Here is a 23,076-nt window from a genome sequence, read left to right as displayed (position 1 = left end):
CCTTATTCTTTGTATTTTTGGGGGGCACGTCGGAAGGGTTTATCTGTGTGCCTACAAAACTGTCACTCAGCTTACAGTAGATCCTGTGAAGGGCACATTTCCAAATGTAACTATTATTGCTGATAACTTTCTGTTTCTACATTTCAATTTGCAAAGACAAATCCAACCAATATTAGTCACTAAACTTTGCTTTATTACTTTTGTCTGATTTTATTCTCTAACTCACTTTTCAATGCTTTGTAACAGTCACCTTTCTGGCATTTCAGTGCATATTCCAGTAGCGTTTTGGGAGAGAAAAACAAATCTTTAATGCTTTTATGCTATAAACTTAAAACTCTTGTCCTCAACTCACCACCAGCAGAAAGCCTTCACCCTTTAAAACCCCGTTCTTAAAACACCTGTACTAAATAACCCTTTCCTTGGTCCAATTAAAAGAAAAAAAAGGTACGGTGAGTGACTGTTGCACAACTTGGTAAATAGTAAATTCAAGCAAATCTTTTCATGACAAGGCTATACTCTAACAGAATCAGTGATCTTTATCTGCAGTTAGCTGGCTTCTCTTTGTCCGCAGTTTCAGAACAATCCATATTGTTGCTTTACAAAGTTTCCACGACTGTAGCCCAATTAAAGTACATACAACTTATCACTGCAACCACCTCTTCCTTTGTTCCTTCACCAATTGTTTTTATAGCCAGTTATTGCACAACTCTGGCCCATTTGCCACAACAGTTCTGGAGATGCTCAGACTACTTTATAAAATAAGCCACTTGAACACAAATCTTTTATTTACATAAACTGTATGGATAATAGATAATATATGTATATGTGTGTTTTTTAAGACTGAATAAACCGTGCTTTAGTAGCTGGCAGATATAGCATTAAGGACAGGTTAGGATGCATTTTGTTGGGAGAAGGTCATCGGGAGAAACTCCTCTTTTTGAACAGTGCCATAGGATGTTGTATGTTCACCTGAACAGGCAGTTTTGGGTCTCATTATGGGGTCTCATCCAAAGGATAGCACCTCCAACATTGCAGCATACCCCAGCACTGCACTAGTGTCAGTTTAGACAATACAAGTTTCAAATCCTGATGTGGGGCTGGAACCCACAATCTTCTGGCTCAAAGGTGAAAGCGCTACCAATTGAGCCAGGCTGACAACAATACTTGTCATATTCTGAAATGATGGAATCAGATGTGCCAAAGGGGCTTCTTAGAACCAATCTTGTGATTAATTTTGCATCTAATACAGGCTCCATTTTAAATCCAAGCTCAATACCAAAGAACCTCTTTGACCTGCTGGCTCAAATATTGATTTTAACAGTTTCCACGTTTTACTACATTGACATATTATCTGTTGCTTTGTTCATTCCATGCCTATGTTATCATTTAGCTCAATATTGGTTGTGCCCATATAATTGACTCATCTGAGATTACCTCTATATTTTCTACCACCTTTTCTTTACAGTAGATTATTTTACCTATTTTTATCATTAACACACAGAATTACCACATGACTTCACATGCACAGTATTAAAAAGCACCAGTGGATTTTCTTTTATTGTATAATCTTCAGAAAGGTAACACATAATTTCACAGTGTGATGTCTTCAGAAATAAAATCTCCAGCCCGCATGTAAGAACCGAACACTTGTAAAATATTTAAAAGTGCTCCTGGACAGAAACGAATGCACATAAACTGCACAGCCACTTTACACATATCCTCTCTAGATGCTTAAAAATAATTTGGGGTGAAACATGATGTGGTAATTAAAAATGAGGACGTGTGGACACCACATTACAGCAGAATCCCCTTTTCAGATGCAAAAACAGAAAGCTGGGAAAACTCAGCAGGTTAGGTAGCATCTATGGAGAAAGTAAGGCAATGTTTCGGGACCCGAAACGTTGACTCACTTTCTCGATAGATGCTGTCTGACCTGCTGAGTTTTTCCAGCTCTCTCTGTTTTTGTTTCAGATTTCCAGCATCTGCATTATTTTGTGTTTTGTCCCTTTTTCAGATGGCTTCTGTGATCTAATGTGATCTATTCTCACTGTTCCTCTGCATAACCTCGCTAAATTTCACAATAATATTTTATAATAGAAACATTTTCCTGGTGATATCATGGGATATTTATTACAGGAATTCTAGATACGACTTTGGCCACGAAAGTGAGACAACAGAGTGTGCAGTGTAACAAAAGGACTGAATTCAATAGTTAGGTTTAGTCTCTACCAGAGGGGGTAGGGGATAGGTATACGACTTTTGTTATGGCTGTACCATATAAACCCTGAAATCAAGTAAAAACCTGAATGTCCATGTGATATTGATGAATCTGGATGGGTGTCAGAAAATTTCAAATCCAAATCTGAGCTAAGAGGCTGAGCTGAAAACACTTTTTGTCAAAAAATACTTTATCAGTTATCAAATAGACCACTAGATGGAGTTGGATATTCAACAGATGCTTTGCCCTAATGTAAACACCCCTCTGTCACTCATATAAGCAGAAATGTATTGGTGGTAGCTGTGGGGAAAATGGATGCACAGACTGACCTCATCCAGACAGGACAAATAGCTCTTTAGAAAAATCACAATTCCTTTTAAACTAGGAAGAACGTTTGTAGAACACAGGCTTTTGGAGATGGTACACACACACACACACAATCGAGTACATAACACTCATGCGTTCACTACTAAAAGCAACAATCTTTTGGTTACATTTTTCTTATGGCAACTCAGACGCAAAGAAAAGATTCTCACTTGAAGTGATCAGTGAACAATGTACCTCTGTGCATACAGATAAATTCTAAAAAGCACACTGGGCAGGCTGACAGAAAGGTACCAGCTTCCTAAACAAACTGATAAAGAGATTTGCAAAAGATTTTAATTTGACAGGTTGGTTAGTTGTTGATGAACTTTGTGTAGCTCAGATGATTAAGCACTTTCCTCCAGTTAGAAAGCTATAGGTACAAATCCCAGAGGCAAACTTGATCGTCTTGGTTGGGAATGTCTTAAAATTCTCATTATATCTACTGACTGGGTTAATGCAGATTGATTTTCAATAGTGCACAGCTAGGCAGCAGATTAGATCAATGGCATACTACAATCAGCACAAATCGGAGCAGCAGGAATGATGCAGATGAGTCAATTTTTTCCTTTTTTTTGGCTTGCCTTGACAACCCACCTGGAAAGTGATGCAGCAACTTCATTGCAATTATCGGTGTGGGTCAATCCCGGTCATTTTCAATATGACAAGTTTTAAAAAATACAATCAAAGACAGAATTCAAACAAGAAGTTTGATTTGTTTTCCTCTGTGCTATTTAATTTTGACCCAATGGACACTGGAAGATTTATGTAAAAAATGATTTTCTGGTGATCACTGTGAGAAAAGGAAACAAATTTGAATGACACAGGTCACATATTCACACTTGTTAAGCAACATGGTTCTTTGCAATTTCAATCAAGAATTTCTACTGTAAACATAGCAGCAACAGATGCGATCTATTTTATGTGTGATTTTGAAAAAGTTTACACACTGCACAAAGTCACTTCTGTGCAAGGATTGCGCAGTCTAAACTTCAAAATATATTGTCTTTGAGCAGATCACAGCAGACTTGCACCATGTTGAACAGCACCATTTTCACTCACATTTATTTAGGCCGTGTTAGATTGCCTTCGCCCTCGTTCGGAGAAAAATCCAATACAAGGGACCTGTCAAATGAAAAACCTTTTGCTTAACCCTATGATCGATCCGGTCCCTATGATGGTCCACTGCATTAAACTCTGAGCAACACTTTCCAATTTATTCGTCTCAAGCCACAGGCAGACAAAGACTGCCCTATGGTCACAATGTCTCAGGGTCACAGGCTCTTTGAAGGCTTGTAGTGAATCCGACAACGTTCATTGAAGATCTTTAAAAAGAAAAATAGAAATAAGTTTAAAAACTTATATTTCAAACTCAAATTTATTGCTTTCTTCTTTCCAGATCATAATCTTTTTTTGACTCAGCCATTAATTTACATTCTGCCAGCTTTTTGAATTTAGATGGGACTCTCTGCCGCTATTTCAAGGAAAAGTGGAGTTTTTCTGTTCCCTTGGCTATCTTGACTTATATTCCCTTTCCATCCAAATTCAGCTCTAAAATTTCTTAATGAATTGGTTACTCATTGTTAGGATTGTTTATTCCTCAGCAGCTCAATTTGATTCCTAATCTCATTAGGTAAAGTACTTTCCATTGTTTTACATTGTTTTCCCAACTCTTCTAATTTAATTAATATTGTTTGCAGTTTTCAATACAATTTGTGTTCTTGGAACCAATATTGGCTGAATAGCATGGTCTATTTTACATGATGGAGCTATATAAATACAAGCTGTTGTTGAAAAATAAATTTATTTGAAAACCTTCATACTTCAATTCCCTTCCTTCATCCAGCCGGTTTATATTTAAAATTTAATTTTATTCCATAGCCCCTCAACTGTGAGGGTGAGGCAATAAGTAATTGGCATCAGTAGCTTCCTTGTTGCAAATACACTTCAGAATCAATGGCTGTGTTTATTTTATTCCTTTTCTGGAATAAGATCCTTGGTCTCTATAAATGTCAGGTCTATGTGAAAACTAGCCCAAAATTTAAATGTAAAAACAGTCTGATTCTCAGATGTTATCCGGGTGCCTTCTCAGATTCACACTGTTGAAATATAATCGGACAGTCCTGTTAGATGAACATTAGATTAAGTTTATCAGTGAAACAATCATAATTAGATTTTGCATGTATTTGGTATAAAGGCAGTTTTAAAAAACTCTACCTTCCAACTTCTGTCATTGACAACCTCTTCAACATTCAATTCAGACTGCATCAATTTCAGCTGAAACAAATACAACAGACATTCGTAATACTGGCATAGAATCATGGGGGGTGGGCGGGGGACAACACACATAATATCCACCCTCCGCCACACATGCACACAAGCATGTAATTAAACGATGCTGCAGTTATATGTAGCATAATCCTATTAAAAGACAGTATAATACCTGAGGTGTTACAACTGATATAAGTGCCTCCCAACAAAAAAACATTGTGAAATTCCTTTTGTTACATTTGCTGGGAATCATTAATCATGCAAAATTAAACACAAGTAAAAGAATAAAGTGGTTATGGCAGAAATCTGAAACAAACAGAAAATGTTGGAAATGTATAACAGATTAATGAGGATCGGAAAAAGATAAGTTAAGATGTCCAATAGAATTCAATGACTTACATGTGTTTGTTCTTTTCGAAGACACTTTAGAAGTGTTACATTGTCCATATTTTTATTTCTCTCTTCTCGTAGCTTAGTCACCACAGCAGAAGACTGATTTATGCAGGATTTTATGGCTTTTTCCCTAGTGTTGTGAGCTTGCTTTAACTGAAACAAGAAAGTTAATCAGCCTTGTGATAAATTCCAGTTTCAACAAAATATTAACATGATAGATATAGACATTGAATTTCTATTGCGTTCTTGTCTTGTTGTTCAATTTGAATGAGTTAATGCAAGATTAAAATCAATAGGCAGAATGGCTTTCTCCTAGACTGTCATTTCTATAAAACTATTTACTACGTTAAATGGCTTCATTGTAAGAGTTCTGTGCTTTTTGTATTCTGCCAATATTGGTTCCAAGAATACGAATTGTATTGAAAACTGCAAAAAACATTAATTAAAGTAGAAGAGTGGGGAAAACAATGGAAATCTACATTTACTTACAGCCTCGTAAAGCTGCTTGCATGTTTGTGTGGCATCGATCTTTCCAGCAAACGATGCTGTGGGAATAGTGGTATTCAGTTCATGGACTATCCTGTCATCAATCTGTCGCATCATCTTCAGTACCTCCTAATGAAAGGAAGAAGATCAAGATGGGGCACTTGAAATACTAGTTACAATTGAGTTCAGATAATGAAATCAAACCCTTCCAATTTCTGGTCTATCCAGCCTATCCCTCCTCCCCTGTTAATAATAATCCTTGCATTTGATATAGCGCCTTATCACATCTTTGAGACATCTCATAGCTCTTCACTGAATATATTGTAAAGTGAGTTGAAATTCATTTAGTTAATGAATGAGACATAAATAATGCACAATATATTACATTAGAGAACAATATATAATGTATTTAATACATTTTAAACCTGCTGGAGCACCAAGTCATACAGATTTTTAAAAATGAAAACACAGCAAAATGTAACACTCCTGAACACTATCCAGGATGAACAGTAAACAAGTATGGGAGTTAGAGATGAACAGGATAGGCTCAGATGTAGTGACTGGTGTCATATAGCTAATATTTTTAAATTTCTTCTCAGACTGTAGGATATTTAATATTTCCATTAAATCCAAATATCAATTGCTAGTAAACCCAGGGTAAAAGGTATGTATCATTGCCGTTAAACCCAGGGTACATCTACTCAGGTAACTTGAGCTTCTTGCGCATCCTCTGACCTCTCTGTGACTATGACTGAACTTTCAGTTCTTATGCTCCTACCCCTCTAGAACTCCTTCCCTCTACCACTTTGGCTCACCTTCTCGTTTTGTTATTCAGTCCCACCTCAAATCCTTCCTCTTTAAGCACATCTATGGCCACCAAACCCCTTTCTTCCCTTGCTTGGGTGTCCGACCCTGTCCTTGCAAACCTCTTGGAGACATTACCCTACATGGGCCCCATATAAATGCTAACTGTTTTGTTGCTGCACTAAATCCAGGGTACAAGATATTTAGTATTTCCACTGAACCTGGGTACAATGAATTTTAAGGTTTTAGCTAAACCCCAGGTACTGGGTATTTATCCACACGACCCTGTTGACTGAAGTGCTGCAGGGATAGTGATAAGGATAGTGATGGGGATAGGGACAGCAATAGGGATAGTGATGGGGATAGTGATAGTGACAGTGATAGTGACAGGGAAAGTGATAGGGACAGTGATAGTGATAGGGATAGGGACAGTGATGGGGATAGGGATAATAATAATAATAATCCTTGCATTTGATATTGCGCTTTTCACGTCGGGAGGACGTCCCAAAGCGCTTCACAGAACACACTGTAAAGTGAATTGACTGTACATTCTGTGGCGAACGCGGCAGCCAATTACTGCACAGCAATGTCCCACAGACAGTCATGGATTGAGAATGACCAATTTATTATTGTTTTTGGTTTTGGAGGGATTATTATTAGGCTCTGTGTGGAGTAAGGAAACTTGCCCAAGGTTTCGCCCTCTGCCTGGAATTGAACTCAGATCTCTCGCTTACAAAGCGAGTGCTCTAACCACTGAGCTACAGGACTCCACTAGTGATGGGGATAAGGATAGTGATGGGGCTAGTGATGGGGATAGGGCTAGTGATGGGGATAGGGCTAGTGATGGGGATAGGGCTAGTGGTGGGGATAGGGCTAGTGATGGGGATAGGGATACTGATGGGGATAGGGCTAGTGATGGGGATACGGCTAGTGATGGGGATAGGGCTAGTGATGGGGATAGGGCTAGTGATGGGGATAGGGCTAGTGATGGGGCTAGTGATAGAGATAGTGATGGGGATAGTGATGGGGATAGTGATGGGGATAGTGATGGGGCTAGTGATAGAGATAGTGATGGGGATAGTGATGGGGATAGTGATGGGGATAGTGATGGGGATAGTGATGGGGATAGGGCTAGTGATGGGGATGGGGATAGTGATGGGGCTAGTGATGGGGATAGTGATGGGGCTAGTGATGGGGCTAGTGATGGGGCTAGTGATGGGGCTAGTGATGGGGCTAGTGATGGGGATAGTGATGGGGATAGTGATGGGGATAGTGATGGGGATAGTGATGGGGATAGTGATGGGGATAGTGATGGGGATAGTGATGGGGATAGTGATGGGGATAGTGATAGTGATGGGGATAGTGATGGGGATAGTGATGGGGATAGTGATGGGGCTAGTGATGGGGATAGTGATGGGGATAGTGATGGGGATAAGGCTAGTGATAGGGCTAGTGATGGGGCTAGTGATGGGGCTAGTGATGGGGCTAGTGATGGGGCTAGTGATGGGCTAGTGATGGGGCTAGTGATGGGGATAGTGATGGGGCTAGTGATGGGGCTAGTGATGGGGCTAGTGATGGGGCTAGTGATGGGGCTAGTGATGGGGCTAGTGATGGGGATAGTGATGGGGATAGTGATGGGGATGGGGATAGTGATGGGGATAGTGATGGGGATAGTGATGGGGATAGTGATGGGGATAGTGATGGGGATAGTGATGGGGATAGTGATGGGGATAGTGATGGGGATAGTGATGGGGCTAGTGATGGGGATAGTGATGGGGATAGTGATGGGGATAGTGATGGGGATAAGGCTAGTGATAGGGCTAGTGATGGGGCTAGTGATGGGGCTAGTGATGGGGCTAGTGATGGGGCTAGTGATGGGGCTAGTGATGGGGCTAGTGATGGGGATAGTGATGGGGATAGTGATGGGGATAGTGATGGGGATAGTGATGGGGATAGTGATGGGGATAGTGATGGGGATAGGGATGGGGATAGGGATGGGGATAGGGATGGGGATAGGGATGGGGATAGGGATGGGGATAGGGATCGTGATGGGGCTAGTGATGGGGCTAGTGATGGGGCTAGTGATGGGGCTAGTGATGGGGCTAGTGATGGGGCTAGTGATGGGGATAGGGCTAGTGATGGGGCTAGTGATGGGGCTAGTGATGGGGATGGGGGTAGTGATGGGGGTAGTGATAGAGCTAGTGATGGGGCTAGTGATGGGGCTAGTGATGGGGCTAGTGATGGGGCTAGTGATGGGGCTAGTGATGGGGGTAGTGATGGGGGTAGTGATGGGGGTAGTGATGGGGGTAGTGATGGGGGTAGTGATGGGGTAGTGATGGGGGTAGTGATGGGGGTAGTGATGGGGTAGTGATGGGGATAGTGATGGGGATAGTGATGGGGGTAGTGATGGGGATAGTGATGGGGGTAGTGATGGGGGTAGTGATGGGGATAGTGATGGGGGTAGTGATGGGGGTAGTGATGGGGGTAGTGATAGTGATGGGGGTAGTGATGGGGGTAGTGATAGTGATGGGGATAGTGATGGGGATAGTGATGAGGATGGGAGTAGTGATGGGGATAGTGATGGGGATAGTGATAGTGATGGGGGTAGTGATGGGGGTAGTGATGGGGGTAGTGATGGGGGGTAGTGATGGGGTAGTGATGGGGGTAGTGATGGGGGTAGTGATGGGGGTAGTGATGGGGGTAGTGATGGGGGTAGTGATGGGGGGGGGGTAGTGATGGGGGTAGTGATGGGGGTAGTGATGGGGTAGTGATGGGGGTAGTGATGGGGGTAGTGATGGGGGTAGTGATGGGGGTAGTGATGGGGGTAGTGATGGGGTAGTGATGGGGGTAGTGATGGGGTAGTGATGGGGGTAGTGATGGGGGTAGTGATGGGGTAGTGATGGGGGTAGTGATGGGGGTAGTGATGGGGGTAGTGATGGGGGTAGTGATGGGGGTAGTGATGGGGGTAGTGATGGGGAGTGGGGGGTAGTGATGGGGGTAGTGATGGGGGTAGTGATGGGGGTAGTGATGGGGGTAGTGATGGGGGTAGTGATGGGGGTAGTGATGGGGGTAGTGATGGGGGTAGTGATGGGGGTAGTGATGGGGGTAGTGATGGGGTAGTGATGGGGTAGTGATGGGGTAGTGATGGGGGTAGTGATGGGGGTAGTGATGGGGGTAGTGATGGGGGTAGTGATGGGGGTAGTGATGGGGGTAGTGATGGGGGTAGTGATGGGGGATAGTGATGGGGATAGTGATGGGGTAGTGATGGGGGTAGTGATGGGGTAGTGATGGGGTAGTGATGGGGGTAGTGATGGGGTAGTGATGGGGGTAGTGATGGGGGTAGTGATGGGGGTAGTGATGGGGTAGTGATGGGGGTAGTGATGGGGGTAGTGATGGGGGTAGTGATGGGGGTAGTGATGGGGTAGTGATGGGGTAGTGATGGGGGTAGTGATGGGGGTAGTGATGGGGGTAGTGATGGGGGGTAATGGGGGTTGTGATGGGGGGTGATGGGGGTAGTGATGGGGGTAGTGATGGGGATAGGGATAGTGATGGGGATAGTGATGGGGGTAGTGATGGGGATAGTGATGGGGATAGTGATGGGGATAGTGATGGGGATAGTGATGGGGATAGTGATGGGGGTAGTGATGGGGGTAGTGATAGTGATGGGGGTAGTGATAGTGATGGGGATAGTGATAGTGATGGGGGTAGTGATGGGGGTAGTGATGGGGGTAGTGATGGGGGTAGTGATGGGGGTAGTGATGGGGATAGTGATGGGGATAGTGATGGGGATAGTGATGGGGGTAGTGATGGGGGTAGTGATGGGGATAGTGATGGGGGTAGTGATGGGGGTAGTGGTGGGGATAGTGGTGGGGATAGTGGTGGGGATAGTGGTGGGGATAGTGGTGGGGATAGTGGTGGGGATAGTGGTGGGGGTAGTGATGGGGGTAGTGATGGGGGTAGTGATGGGGATAGTGATGGGGATAGTGATGGGGGTGGTGATGGGGGTAGTGATGGGGGTAGTGATGGGGATAGTGATGGGGGTAGTGATGGGGGTAGTGATGGGGGTAGTGATGGGGATAGTGATGGGGATAGTGGTGGGGATAGTGGTGGGGTAGTGATGGGGGTAGTGATGGGGATAGTGATGGGGGTAGTGGTGGGGGTAGTGATGGGGATAGTGATGGGGATAGTGATGGGGGTAGTGATGGGGATAGTGATGGGGATAGTGATGGGGGTAGTGATGGGGGTAGTGATGGGGATAGTGATGGGGATAGTGATGGGGGTAGTGATGGGGATAGCTGTCGCTGGGCCGCTCCCCGGGCCCTGTCTCTCCGGGTTCGTCAATGAGGGTCACACGGTCGAGCGCTGCCATCTCTCTGTCCCGAGCGAGGCCGCCCCCGGCCCGCACTCTGCCGCTGGCCCGAGTGAGTCAGGGTCCAGGCCGCCCCGGGGCTGGGCTGGGCTGGGCTGGGGTTGGCTGGTGGGTCGGTCACCGGTTCCTCACCTGAAACTCCGAGAAATCCTCGCAATTCAGCTCCTCACTGGGCGCCGCCATCTTCTGCCGCCTCTCAGGACCCGAGTCTGCCCAGAGCCCGCCTGCGGCAAACACACACAGTCACTGCACACAGTCACACACAATCACTACACACAGTCACACACACACACAATCACTGCACACAGTCACACACACACAATAACTACACACAGTTACACACAATCACTGCACACAGTCACACACAATCACTGCACACAGTCACACACACACAATAACTACACACAGTTACACACAATCACTGCACACAGTTACACACAATCACTGCACACAGTTACACACAATAACTGCACACAGTTACACACAATAACTGCACACAATCACACACACAATAACTACACACAGTTACACACAATCACCGCACACAGTTACACACAATAACTGCACATAATCACTGCACACAGTTGCACACAATAACTGCACACAGTTACACACAATAACTGCAGTTACACACACTAGCTACACACAATCACACACACACACACACAATCACTGCACAGTTACACACACACAATAACTACACAGAATCAAACACACACATAACTACAGTTGCACACACAATAACTACACACAATTACACACAATAACTACACACAATTACACACAATAACTACACAATCATATCCAATAACTACACACAGTTACACACACATAACCACTAATAATATAATAATCCTTGCATTTGATATAGCGCTTTTCACGTCTTCTAGACGTCTCAAAACACTTCACAGAATATACTGTGAAGTGAATTGACTGTATATTTGTGGGCGAAACGCTACACTACAATCACACACAATAACTTCACACAATCACACGCAACCAAATAAATAATACAAACCAAACACACACAACCAACCAAATACACACACAAACCAAACATAAAGGAATACAATTGAACAGTCTTCAGTCACACCACAAAAAAAATCCTTTCATTTGATTCACACCTTCGAGACGTCTCAAAGTGCCTCACAGAATATACTGTAAACTGAATTGACTGTATTATTTGTGAGCAGCCGATTGCACACAGCAGTGTCCTGCAAACAGTCATGGATTGAAGTGACCAATTTATTATTATTATTTTTGAAGGAATTATTATCCCCGGAAAAGCGATCTGTCAACCGACTAACTACCGGGTTCCTACTCACTGCTAGATAAACAGAGGACAGAGGCGTGTGGCTTAAGGAAACTTGCCTAACATTTTGCCCTCCCGGGAACAGAACCCAGGTCTCTCGCATGCGAGGCAAGCGCTCTAACCACTGAGCTGCAGGACTCCACACACAAAAAAAACACCATCTTGCATTTAATTTCTGGCCGCAAAGTCCTTGCTGTTGACCACTGTGCAGACTATCTTAAAATGCCTTTCCACCTTTGTGGAGACCCAGTCTCGTTGTTTAGCAAAGGCAGTTAGTGATGTGCGTAGAATCATAGAATCGCCTGTGCCGGCTCTTTGAAAAGAGCTATCCGAATGAATCCCATTCCCCCGTTCTCTCCACCATAGCCCTGCAAACTTGTCCTCCCAATGTTGGTTCGAATCTGTGCCGTTTGACTATTTAATTATTTATTATACACCCACACACAGACACACACCAGGCTCTGGAAGCCCACACACTCCTCCAGGTGTTTCATTGGGTTCGCCATTTGCCGCATTTTTTTAAATTTAAGATCTCGAGCTTTTCCTCCCTCCCCATCATCACAGGTGCGCACTCTCCCTCACACACTCACTCACGCACACAATTACTCTCACTCACTCACGCACACAATTACTCTCACTCACTCACGCACACAATTACTCTCACTCACTCACGCACACAATTACTCACTCACTCACACTCTCTCACACACACTCGCTCACTCACACACACACATTCGCTCAATCTCACTCTCGCACACTCTCTGACTCAATCTCACACTCACACACTCACTCACACACAATTACTCTCAGACTCACACTCATTCTCACACACACACACTCTCACTCACTCACACACACTCTGACTCACACACTCACTCACTCTCTCACACAGTCTCACACACTCTCACTCTCTCACACACACTCACTCTCAGACTCACTCTCACTCACTCACTCTCTCTCACACTCACGACTCACACACTCTCACTCTCTCACACACACTCACTCTCAGACTCACTCTCACACACACTGACAGCCGTTGAACCGTCTGGTGTTCACACTTTCACAGCCTCACAATAAACGGTGTGTTATTTCTACCTGCGCTTTAATATCATATGTAATGAGCTGTTTGTCGGGCCCTCGCCGACCGCGCGCTCTCTATCCTTCACCGCCTCCACAGAGGTCGCAGCGGCAGACACTGCGCAGGCGCCGATGGCTGGGTGGCACTGCGCAGGCGCCGATGGCTGGGGTGGGGGGCCCAGTAGCTGACACTGCGCAGGCGCCGATGGCTGGTCGGGGGGGGGATCCCGGTAGCTGACACTGCGCAGGCGCCGATGACTGGGTGGCACTGCGCAGGCGCTGATGGCTGGGGGGGGTTGGGGGTCCCAGTAGCTGACTCTGCGCAGGCGCCGATGCCCGGGCGCCGCGCATGCGCCGTGCGCTTGCCCTCGGCCAGCTTTGGCCCGAGTGGAGGATGTGGAGCCGTGTCTCTGCCGCGGCTCAGCGGCGGCTCCCGGGCCCCGGGGCGACCTGGGGGCTGGGCCGAGGGGAGGGGCCGAGCAGGGCGCCCGGCGCGGGCGGCCGGAGGAGGTGTCTGAGCGGCAGGACTCAGGGCAGCAACCTGGTGCCTGAGCCGGGCCGCCCCGCCCGGCCCGAGCCTGAGGGCGGAGGTAAAGGAGCGGGAGAGGGGCTGTCCAGCCCCGAGGCCGGACCCTGACCCGGTGCAAACAACAACGACGACGACGACGACGATAATAATAATAATAATAATAATAAAACAATTATAGTCATTGATCCGACGCCTCTCTCACCGCGTCTTTCGAGCCGTCCGCGCGGGATATTGCGGTTGAGTGAGAGTAACGGTGGAGGCTTTGCGAGAGGGAGACCCCCCCACTGGGCTTCGGCTCCCCGTGGGGGCGAAGCCTTGGGCACGTTTGCTTACTCCTCCCCGCCCGCCCCCGCCTCCCCCGCCCCCGCCCGCCCGGTAGCCATCCCTCCAGGGGAAAGAAAACGGTCACAAAAAAAAAAATCGGTCATTTTCAATCTCATGGCGGTTTGTGGGGATGGGCCGCTGCTGTGCGCCATCGGCCGCCGGGTTTTCGCCCACGAATGTACGGTCCATTCACTTTACAGTCTATTCCGTGCAGAGCGCGATATCAAATGCAAGGATTGTTGTTGTTATTATTATTATTATTACATACAGTAAAGTGAATTCACTGCGTGTGTGTGTGTGTGTGAAACGCGGCAGCCAGTCGCGCGCGGCGGCGTCGCCGCGAACACCCGTGGATTGAGTGACCACATTTTCCAATCCGGGTCGATGCTGTGGCACACGGCCGGGGGCAGCACTGCTTTGTCAAAAGTCCTTCGGTCCAAGGTCCTGGCTTGAGTTCTGACGGAAGGTCATAGACCTGAAACGTTAACTCATTTTCCTCTCTCCATAGATGCTGCCTGACCTGCGTGTCCCCAGCGACTTGTGTTTTTGTTTCAGATGGCCAGCGTCAGCAGTGTTTCGCCCCAGACAGGAGGCAAAAGATCTTTTTTTTAAAAAAAATCTTAAAAGATCGTTAAAAGGACCCTTTCACAGGCGGAAGTTAACGGTCGCCATGCCACTATGGGAAAAGAGCGAGGAGTTTCTCTCGGGGTCCTGGCCAATAATACACCTCTCTCTCCACACACAAATAAAATTTGTGTGTGGACCTTGTGTGCAAAATGAATACCCCATTTGCTGAGAGATGACACAGTCAATACACTTGACAGCAATTATGTTTTAGGTGGCAATGCAAATGTGAGAATGTGTCTTCCCTCCCCGATAGATTGTCATATAAGTTCACACACTCTGATTTGGTTTAGATATTGAAGATTTCTGGACCGTGTGAGATGGAGATGGTATTACCAGTATCGTCAGAGGTGACCATTAACTGGGGGAGGGAAAAAACTGAAAATATTTTCATTTATACTACTACTACTAAGAATAATAATCCTTGCATTTGTTGTAGACCTTATCACGTTGTTCAGATGTCTAAAAGCGCTTCAAAGAATTTAATGTAAAGTGAATTGACTGTATATTTTGTGGGCAAAACTTGGCAGCCAATTGCGCACAACAGTGTCCCACAAACAGCCATGGATTGAGTGACCAAATACACGATAAGAACTATAGAAAAATATGAGTGTTCCTTGTACCTGTTGCTGATACAATACAATATACAATACAAAATTACATTTGTATAGCCCTTTCACGTCGGGAGTATGTCCTAAGGCCCTATGAAGATATTGGCAATACCATTGATATTTCAGCTGCTTTTGCGCTTGCTCAGTTTCTCAATAATTAGAATTTTATTCAGTAAAAGAAAACTTTAGTATAGAGTAATATATATTTTTACACAGACTGGTTGGGCCGATTGGCCTATTTCCATGCTGTGCATTCTTTGTGTAAATGCAAATAATATACTGTATATGCAAAATATAAAATGAATATAAAAAAATTGTGCTAACTCCAAGGAGACCTGACCTTTCAGGATGTGGAGGCTCTAACATGTTCAGTTCTTATCAGCCACGGAATAAAAGTAGTTAGCGAGTTTCATGGACTGCAAAGATCATAGTCATTTTCATTCCTGGAGCTCTCACTGCTATTTGGCAGATATATACACTTATTAACAATATACTGTTGGGGTTTCTTGCTCACCGAGTACATCTTTGTTTAACATGCTTCTGATGTTTGATGTTCAGTGAAAATACATCTCGTCTCCTTTCTTGCAGAACGTCCAGCGTACAAACTGCCTGGTTTCACACCTTCAAATATGGATAAAAGATTGCTCCTATGGGCTGGTCGATTCAAACGTGAAGAGGACATACCAGCTGTGGTTTCGTAAGTGTTTAAACAGGGTATGCAATTGTACGAGTTCATGGCTTCAAATGTGGGTCTCAGTGTTGATTCTCTATTTCACTTTCTTCCCCCCATCTTTGTTTTCTTCTCCCAAAGGCACTTACTCAACCCAATCTGCCTGTTTTGGTAAATTTCGAAACAAGAAGGGAGTTTCTCCTAGTGTTGTGGACAAAAATCCTCCAACTAAAATTGGTCTTTCACTTAATGGCTTTTTGTTGGATATTGCTGACCACAAATTGGCTACTGCATTCACCTACAAAATATAGTCACTACATTATTATAGTAATTCCTTCTAAGAACTTTGAGACATCTGAACAACGTGATCAGGTGCTAGATCAAATTTAAGTTTAATTATTAATATATTGAAAATCTCATCAGAGTATTCATAAAGAGAAGAGTTTCTTCCTATTTCCTGGCTTGCAATGCTGCAGATGAATTGGTCTTTCAATTGGCTCTTTGGGGGCCTTTGCTATATGTATTTGCTCATGCATTTTCCTACTTATACTCAGTCACTACACTTGACAGCAAGTACCTATGAAGTGCTTTGAGGTGTTTTTGACATTATAGGTGCTAATGTAAATACGAGATTTTTATAACCTGTAATTTCATGATCACTTGGACATCGCAGGATAGTCAAGAATATTAAATTTAAGACTTAAATACTGCCGTCAAGTGAGACACTTCTTGGGTTTTAAAGAGTGGGCTTGTTGTTTAATATACAATCCTTTCTTCTCTCCTAATGTCTCAAAAGCATGTTAAATAGAATTGCTGTACAAATAATGTGAACGTGGACTTTGCTGAGAGTTTATTTCATGGAGGTAGTGTGGAAAATTAAGTGAAAATACCACACAAGTTATTTGGTGTAGAGCTGCAACAGACAAACTGTTGTATAATCATTGGTCAAGGAGAGTTGACAGGTTGATTTTTCTGCTGATAAATTTGAATCTATTTCTATTCTAGGTTTGAGATGATCGATGCTGCAAGGAACAAAATGAGAGTGAAAGCCTGTTACGCTATGGTACTCTTGACAGTTTTAGCCTGCATTGGAACAGTCATTGCAGGGAAGAAGGTGAGAAGCTGTTTTATTAGGCAGTTCAGGAACAGGGGGAAAAAAATCAGGATTCAAGAAAAATATTCCTAATTACTCAAGTACTTCCGGTAATACATGAATAACTTTTAACTCACCTAAATACACAGATTTCTTATAAGTCACTTGAGCAATAATTTATACTTGCTTGGATTATGATACAACAAATGTTAAAAATGCATGAAGCAGTGGTAAGAATTACTTAATTTGAAATCAAGCAACTGCTTTTGCATGTTCTTTGGCCCTGGAGAATTCAAGCCAGTCTTGAGATTTCCTTGCCTCATTATCCATTTATGGTATCATTTTTATATTCCAAATCCAAAAAGTAATTCCCAGTCTAAACTCTTAATTCTTGCCTACTCACATTAGATGGCGCTATGCTGTCAAGTTATAAAAGCTGAGCTGTCACTGGGATTCGCAACTTCAATGTGTTCCCTTTGAAGATAATAAAGTATTCCATCTTGGGGAAGNAAAAATAAGCATTCCATTTCTCACTAAAATGTCTTTGTGATAGTGTTACCTCTATTATGCTATGGATCGTAGCTCCTAATTTTTTTCCTTCTGTGTTTGTTGTATTTTCTGCTTTGTTTATAGGGCATTAAATATAGCAGAAACCTTATTTAACGTGCCAGACACTGGTGTCTAAGGATGTATGTAATAAGGGTGGAGTGTAGCTATTTGGCATGCTCATCTCACAACAAGTGCGTCTGTTGGGCAATTCAGAGTACTATTGGTGGCAATCGTGGAAAAGTCTTTGAACTGGATCTTTGTGGATGAGCAAAGGAAGCAAATTGCAACCAGCTCTCTGGTTCTAAATAGTGAAGTTAATGCAATTCCCTCAACCACACAGTTTCACCAATTTAAAAAGGTGCTTACCTCAAGGCTTGCTTCTAAAGCCAAGGAGGCTCTGCTTGGGGAGACTCTCACCCAGAATTGAAAGGCCTTACACCACTACTGATTCAGGGCCACATATATAGAATGGTGACTTGGGTGAGATATCTGTGCAGCCAACAACTTCAGGAGATCAGGGAGGGAGAAATAAGGAGGAAGGCATTTAAATAGAATATTCCAAAGGGATGAGTTATGCATTATCTTGAGTGAGCAGTTAGAAGTCTCAACAAGTCCCTTTCCATATCGCTAGTGGCATAGATTCTGTCAACCTAGAAATCTAATGCTTCTTGACTATTCTGCCAGAACAGATAAAGCTCAGATGCTAAAGATCACTTTACAATTGCATGATACTGTTCACTTCAATTTTTCTTCGATTGTGTCTGCATTTGGGAAGATTTATGTTGTGCGAAACAAGCGAGGTTTGAACTGGTTCAAAAGTTTCAAGTCCAAAACTCATTTGGTTCCTAGAAATTCTGACCTTCAATTTTTGTTCCCTTCTAATGCACGTTTGCAGGCTGCTGGTAGACAGGAGTCATTGACGGCCATGAACATGGAGAAAAGAGCCAGGTGGAAAGAAGAGGCTCAAAGAGAATTAGAGGCTTCCAAAAATCAGTGATTGAACATGATCTGAAACAAGAATTGATGTTAAATAGGGCTCAGATGCATACTTGCAGCTTGTGTGTGTGATACACCAGTACTTTGGTCTGTGTCCAAGAGGCTCCAGGATCCCACAAAATGTAACGAGTTTGAAAGAAAATAAAGATTATTTAAAACCACTGCCACTTTATATAGGCTGCTTAAATTCAAGTGAGTGGAAGTAGCCATCAACATGACAAAATCTCATTCCCTGCAGAGAAGCGTTCTATCGAACGGGAATCACTACATTGCTGTTTCCAGACATCTGTAATTTGTAACCGATAGAAGGAAAGAAAACTGTGGGCTTTTGTAGACGTTTGTTGACAAAATACTCACCTTGAAGGACTTTTATGTATTGTTTTATTAAGAATTTTATTTACTTATTTAATCTACATACACAAAACATTTTGAATGTTTCCAAAGATTGCAGGAGATGCCCGTTTCTTACATAATAATAATAATCGTTGCATTTGATATACCGCCCTATCACGTCTTTGAGACGTCTCAAAGCGCTTCACAGAATACACTGTAAAGTATTTTGTTGGGAAAACTTATATATTTGATGAGAATGTCAGAATCGATTCAACCCTTTTTGGTGATCTCAAAGGTCTAGTTCCTGAGACACGAGGGACGGGGTTCGTCCCACGCATCTCTTGTTAAAATTGCAAGTTAAAGCCCTAAAGAGAATTGTAGTCCTAGCTAGACAAGTGGCAAGATTGCCAGACAGTGCTCTCAACAGCAATCTATGGTTTCAGCTGATTAACCTCCACCTGTACATAAACAAATACCCAGGTCCCTAAACCATGGATCTTGCCAACTTATGTCTAATGTCATCTGGAATTAGGTAAGCAGATGCTCACCAGGGAAAGTGTGCATTCCATTCCAGACAACAGAAATTTCCATATGTAGGTAGTATACATATGTCTCAGCCTAATTGGATGAGCCAGATGATGGATTTCCACGTGTCAGACACGCGGCTGACCAAAAAAAAATCATTCACAAAATCTCAGGACAATATTAGTTGTAAGAACTCTACAGAGCATTGGCTACTCAACATTCATTGTTATTTCGTATCTTTCCAGATCAAAAATAGTATCAAATGGTTGAGAAATACACACATAAACAGGCATCAGTGCTTGTGGTGGGCAAAGTCTGTAGGGATTCTCATTTGAACTCGTTCAAAAAGGGTGTTGTAAATAATTTATGGAAGGTGTCTGGGATGAGTAATCTTACATACACATAGCTGTGGTTTACAAGTTTCTTTCATTAACTTAAAATGAATCTTACCTGCTGTGATCACAAGTGTACAGTTGGTTGTAAATTCACGGATGCAAATGTGTTGCTGTATTGTTCTGTGGTAGTTTATCATCAGTACAGGCTTCACTATACACTGTCAGTAAACCATTGTTTCTAGTTGTAGGTGAACTAAAAGCTAAGTGTTTTGCTTGGTGTAATACTGTACTTGATATTATAAACATACCGATTGTTGTTAATAAGATTTGAGTGCTGATTTAAGTATTGACTTGTTTTGGGCCGAATACTTTGAGAAACAACAATCGTGACTGCATATTGTTTGTAGTTTAATAATGGAATTGAGAGGATTTGGTAGCATATGTACCCGTCTATGAGAGATCACAATTTTCAGGTTATTGAATGCACTTCCATGTTCACTTATAATGAACTGGATATGCCTACTTGACATGAGATAGAGGCTACCATGCATGTCACATTCATCTGCAATGCAGCAATTACAGTAATTTATCAGTAGTATTGCGAATATGTACATATATTTCAATGGGGTATGGGGAAAGCACAGGTAAAGGGGACAAAGGATTGCTCTCAAAAGTGGCCACAGATACGATGGCAATAGATTTCTTTAGTTCTATGTACTATGCTTTCAGACCACAAGCATAAAGATGTTTGAAACTCTTTGTGTACAAACATAGAAATAAAGTGGTGGTTTGTAAAACAAACATTATGTAATACCCAGAATATGAAATTCAGTACACTTGCTATTTGGTTTGGATACACAGTGAGTGTCCATCATCCATAATGCTAGGTTATGGTACAATTGCAATCTAGAGTTTTGTATCTATCATGGTTGCTAATTTTGCTAGTCATTCAAAGCTGTGCACCTCAGTCGCTGAAATCCTGTAATAATAATAATCCTTGCATTTGATATCGCGATTTTCATGTCGGGAGGACGTCCCAAAGTGCTTCACAGAACACACTGTAAAGTGAATTGACTGTATATTTGTGGGCGAACGCGGCAGCCAATTGCGCACAGCAATGTCCCACAAACAGTCGTAGATTGAAAATGACCAATTTAATTATTGTTTTTGTTTTTTGGAGGGATTATTATTAGGCGTGTGGAGTAAGGAAACTTGCCCAAGGTTTCGCCCTGCTTGGAATTGAACTCAGGTCTCTCACTTGCAAAGTGAGTGCTCTAACCACTGAGCTGCAGGACTCCACAAAGTAGACTGTAGCTCAGTGGTTAGAGCACTCGCCTCGCAAGTGAGAGACCTGGGTTCAATTCCTGGCAGGGTGAAATGTTTGGCGAGTTTCCTTTCTCCACACACCTCTGTTTACCTAGCAGTAAGTAGAAACCCGGTTGTTAGTCGATTGCTGATCGCTTTTCCGGGGATTAATAATTCCTTCAAAAAATAAAGAAAAATTGTTCACTTCAATCCACAACTGTTTGCGGGGCACTGCTGTGCACAATTGGGTGCTGCGTTTCACTCACAAAATATACAATCACTTTACAGTATATTCTGTGAAGCACTTTGAGACACTAGAAGACGTGAAAAGCGCTATATCAAATCCAAACATTATATTAAGTGTTCCACTAAGATTTTTAACCTAATGTCATACAGAAATTACAACAACAATAACTTGCACTTACATAGCGCCCTCCACACAAGATAGCATCTCAGAGCACTTAACAGTGGCAGAGCCTGACTCCGAGCCAGGGGTGGGGGACGTGGTGGCTGTAAGCATAGTCGAAGAGGAAGGGCTTCAAGCGGGAGCAAATTAATATTAAGTTGCTGGAATTCTCTAAAAGATAATACATTCTGGAAAACAAAAACAATAAATATCCCAATAATAAACAATGGAACACAATCTTTGATATTACAACGTGTTGCTTACAATTTCCTGACTAAATGTTTTCATCATAATTTGTTGCCCTGCCTGATTGAACGCCTGCTCAGCCATATTAGGTTTTTAAGTCTCTCTGTTTCTATTACTCAGCTGAAAAGCAGAATTGAAAATTTCAGTGTTTGCACTTTATTGCAACAATGAACTGTCTCACACGAAAGTGGATGCGAACAAGGAGATGTGTGTACAGAACTGGATTGTAACCTTGCCAACTGGCATTAGTGCCACATCTTGCCCTCAGTTATTTACAAAACTGAGTGAACCAAAATGTAGTTGATTATAATTTGAAGAGTTAGCATATTTTACCAGCCTGCAAGAGAATATGAGTACTGGAAATGGAAGAAAACATTGATTGACATCAATTGCTCATCCAATTTATTTAGTCTCATTTAGATGAGAAACTTACATCAACAACGGACAATTAAAATTTGCGGAATATAAATTACTTCATTGAATAGTTTTTTTTCTTAAAACGAATCCCGCTGCAATACTCTAATTGCACTCAAAGCTGAATACACACAAGCAACACATCAGAACTTGCCATGTTGCAAACCAATCACACTTTTTAATTCATTTATTTTTATTCATTTGTGTTGAAAATTGCCAATGTTTTTCCAGTATATAGAGCTTCTCCAAACTCTTGAGCTATGCGAAACATCAATCAGAGGATTTATGGATTAAACTATAATGTGAGCAAGGGTAAGTTTACTATCATGTGATTTGTAGAGACAAATTACAGTTTTTCCTTTTGCAGCAAGGGATTAAGCTATTTTACCAGCCTTTATATGCATAATAATCCTTGCACTTATTAGCGTCTTTCACTCAAGAGGAAATCTCAAAGAACTTTACAGGATATAATGTAATGTATACTGTGTATGTACTTTGTAGACAAACACAGCAGCTAATTTACCACAGCAATGTCCCACAAACAGCCATGAAGTAAATGGCCCATTTTTATTTGGAGATTGTTAAAGAGAGAAATTCCTTTCTCTTTTCTTTAAAGGAGATCAACTTTGACAATGCAGGGCTACCCAAGAACCATTGGGATCTTTAATGTTCACCTAAACGGGGAAATTTGCAGCTTGATCACTTATCCAAAAAACTTCATCTCGAATATAGCAATCCAGCGCTTCCCCAACACTGCATTGGAGTGTCAACCTTGGGCTGAGGTGGAGCTAGCTTGAACCCCACCCCATCTTCCTGACTCAGA

General features: G+C 42.9%; 2 protein-coding genes across 2 annotated transcripts; one reads left to right on the top strand and one right to left on the bottom strand.

The window, feature by feature from the left end:
• Positions 1 to 1,523: 1,523 nt before the first annotated feature.
• On the bottom strand, positions 1,524 to 13,409 carry mix23 (mitochondrial matrix import factor 23). The gene is made up of 6 exons (XM_042334572.1): positions 13,312 to 13,409; positions 11,037 to 11,128; positions 5,735 to 5,860; positions 5,252 to 5,398; positions 4,799 to 4,858; positions 1,524 to 3,906 (listed from the first exon to the last, which is right to left on the bottom strand). Exons 2-6 carry the CDS (start codon positions 11,085 to 11,087, stop codon positions 3,856 to 3,858), a joined length of 435 nt encoding a protein of 144 aa, XP_042190506.1. The 5' UTR covers positions 11,088 to 11,128; positions 13,312 to 13,409; the 3' UTR covers positions 1,524 to 3,855.
• A 246-nt stretch (positions 13,410 to 13,655) lies between these two features.
• Positions 13,656 to 18,850, top strand: fam162a (family with sequence similarity 162 member A). Its single transcript, XM_042334732.1, has 4 exons — positions 13,656 to 13,883; positions 15,970 to 16,078; positions 17,057 to 17,165; positions 18,589 to 18,850. The coding sequence occupies exons 1-4, from the start codon at positions 13,688 to 13,690 to the stop codon at positions 18,688 to 18,690; spliced, it is 516 nt and encodes a 171-aa protein (XP_042190666.1). The 5' UTR covers positions 13,656 to 13,687; the 3' UTR covers positions 18,691 to 18,850.
• Positions 18,851 to 23,076: the final 4,226 nt, after the last annotated feature.

This window comes from Callorhinchus milii, unplaced genomic scaffold (assembly GCF_018977255.1).
Source record: "Callorhinchus milii isolate IMCB2004 unplaced genomic scaffold, IMCB_Cmil_1.0 Scaffold4, whole genome shotgun sequence".
NCBI lineage: Eukaryota > Metazoa > Chordata > Chondrichthyes > Chimaeriformes > Callorhinchidae > Callorhinchus > Callorhinchus milii.
The sequence above is the reverse complement of the archived record's forward strand: the minus strand, read 5'-3'. Positions and strand labels throughout refer to the sequence as shown.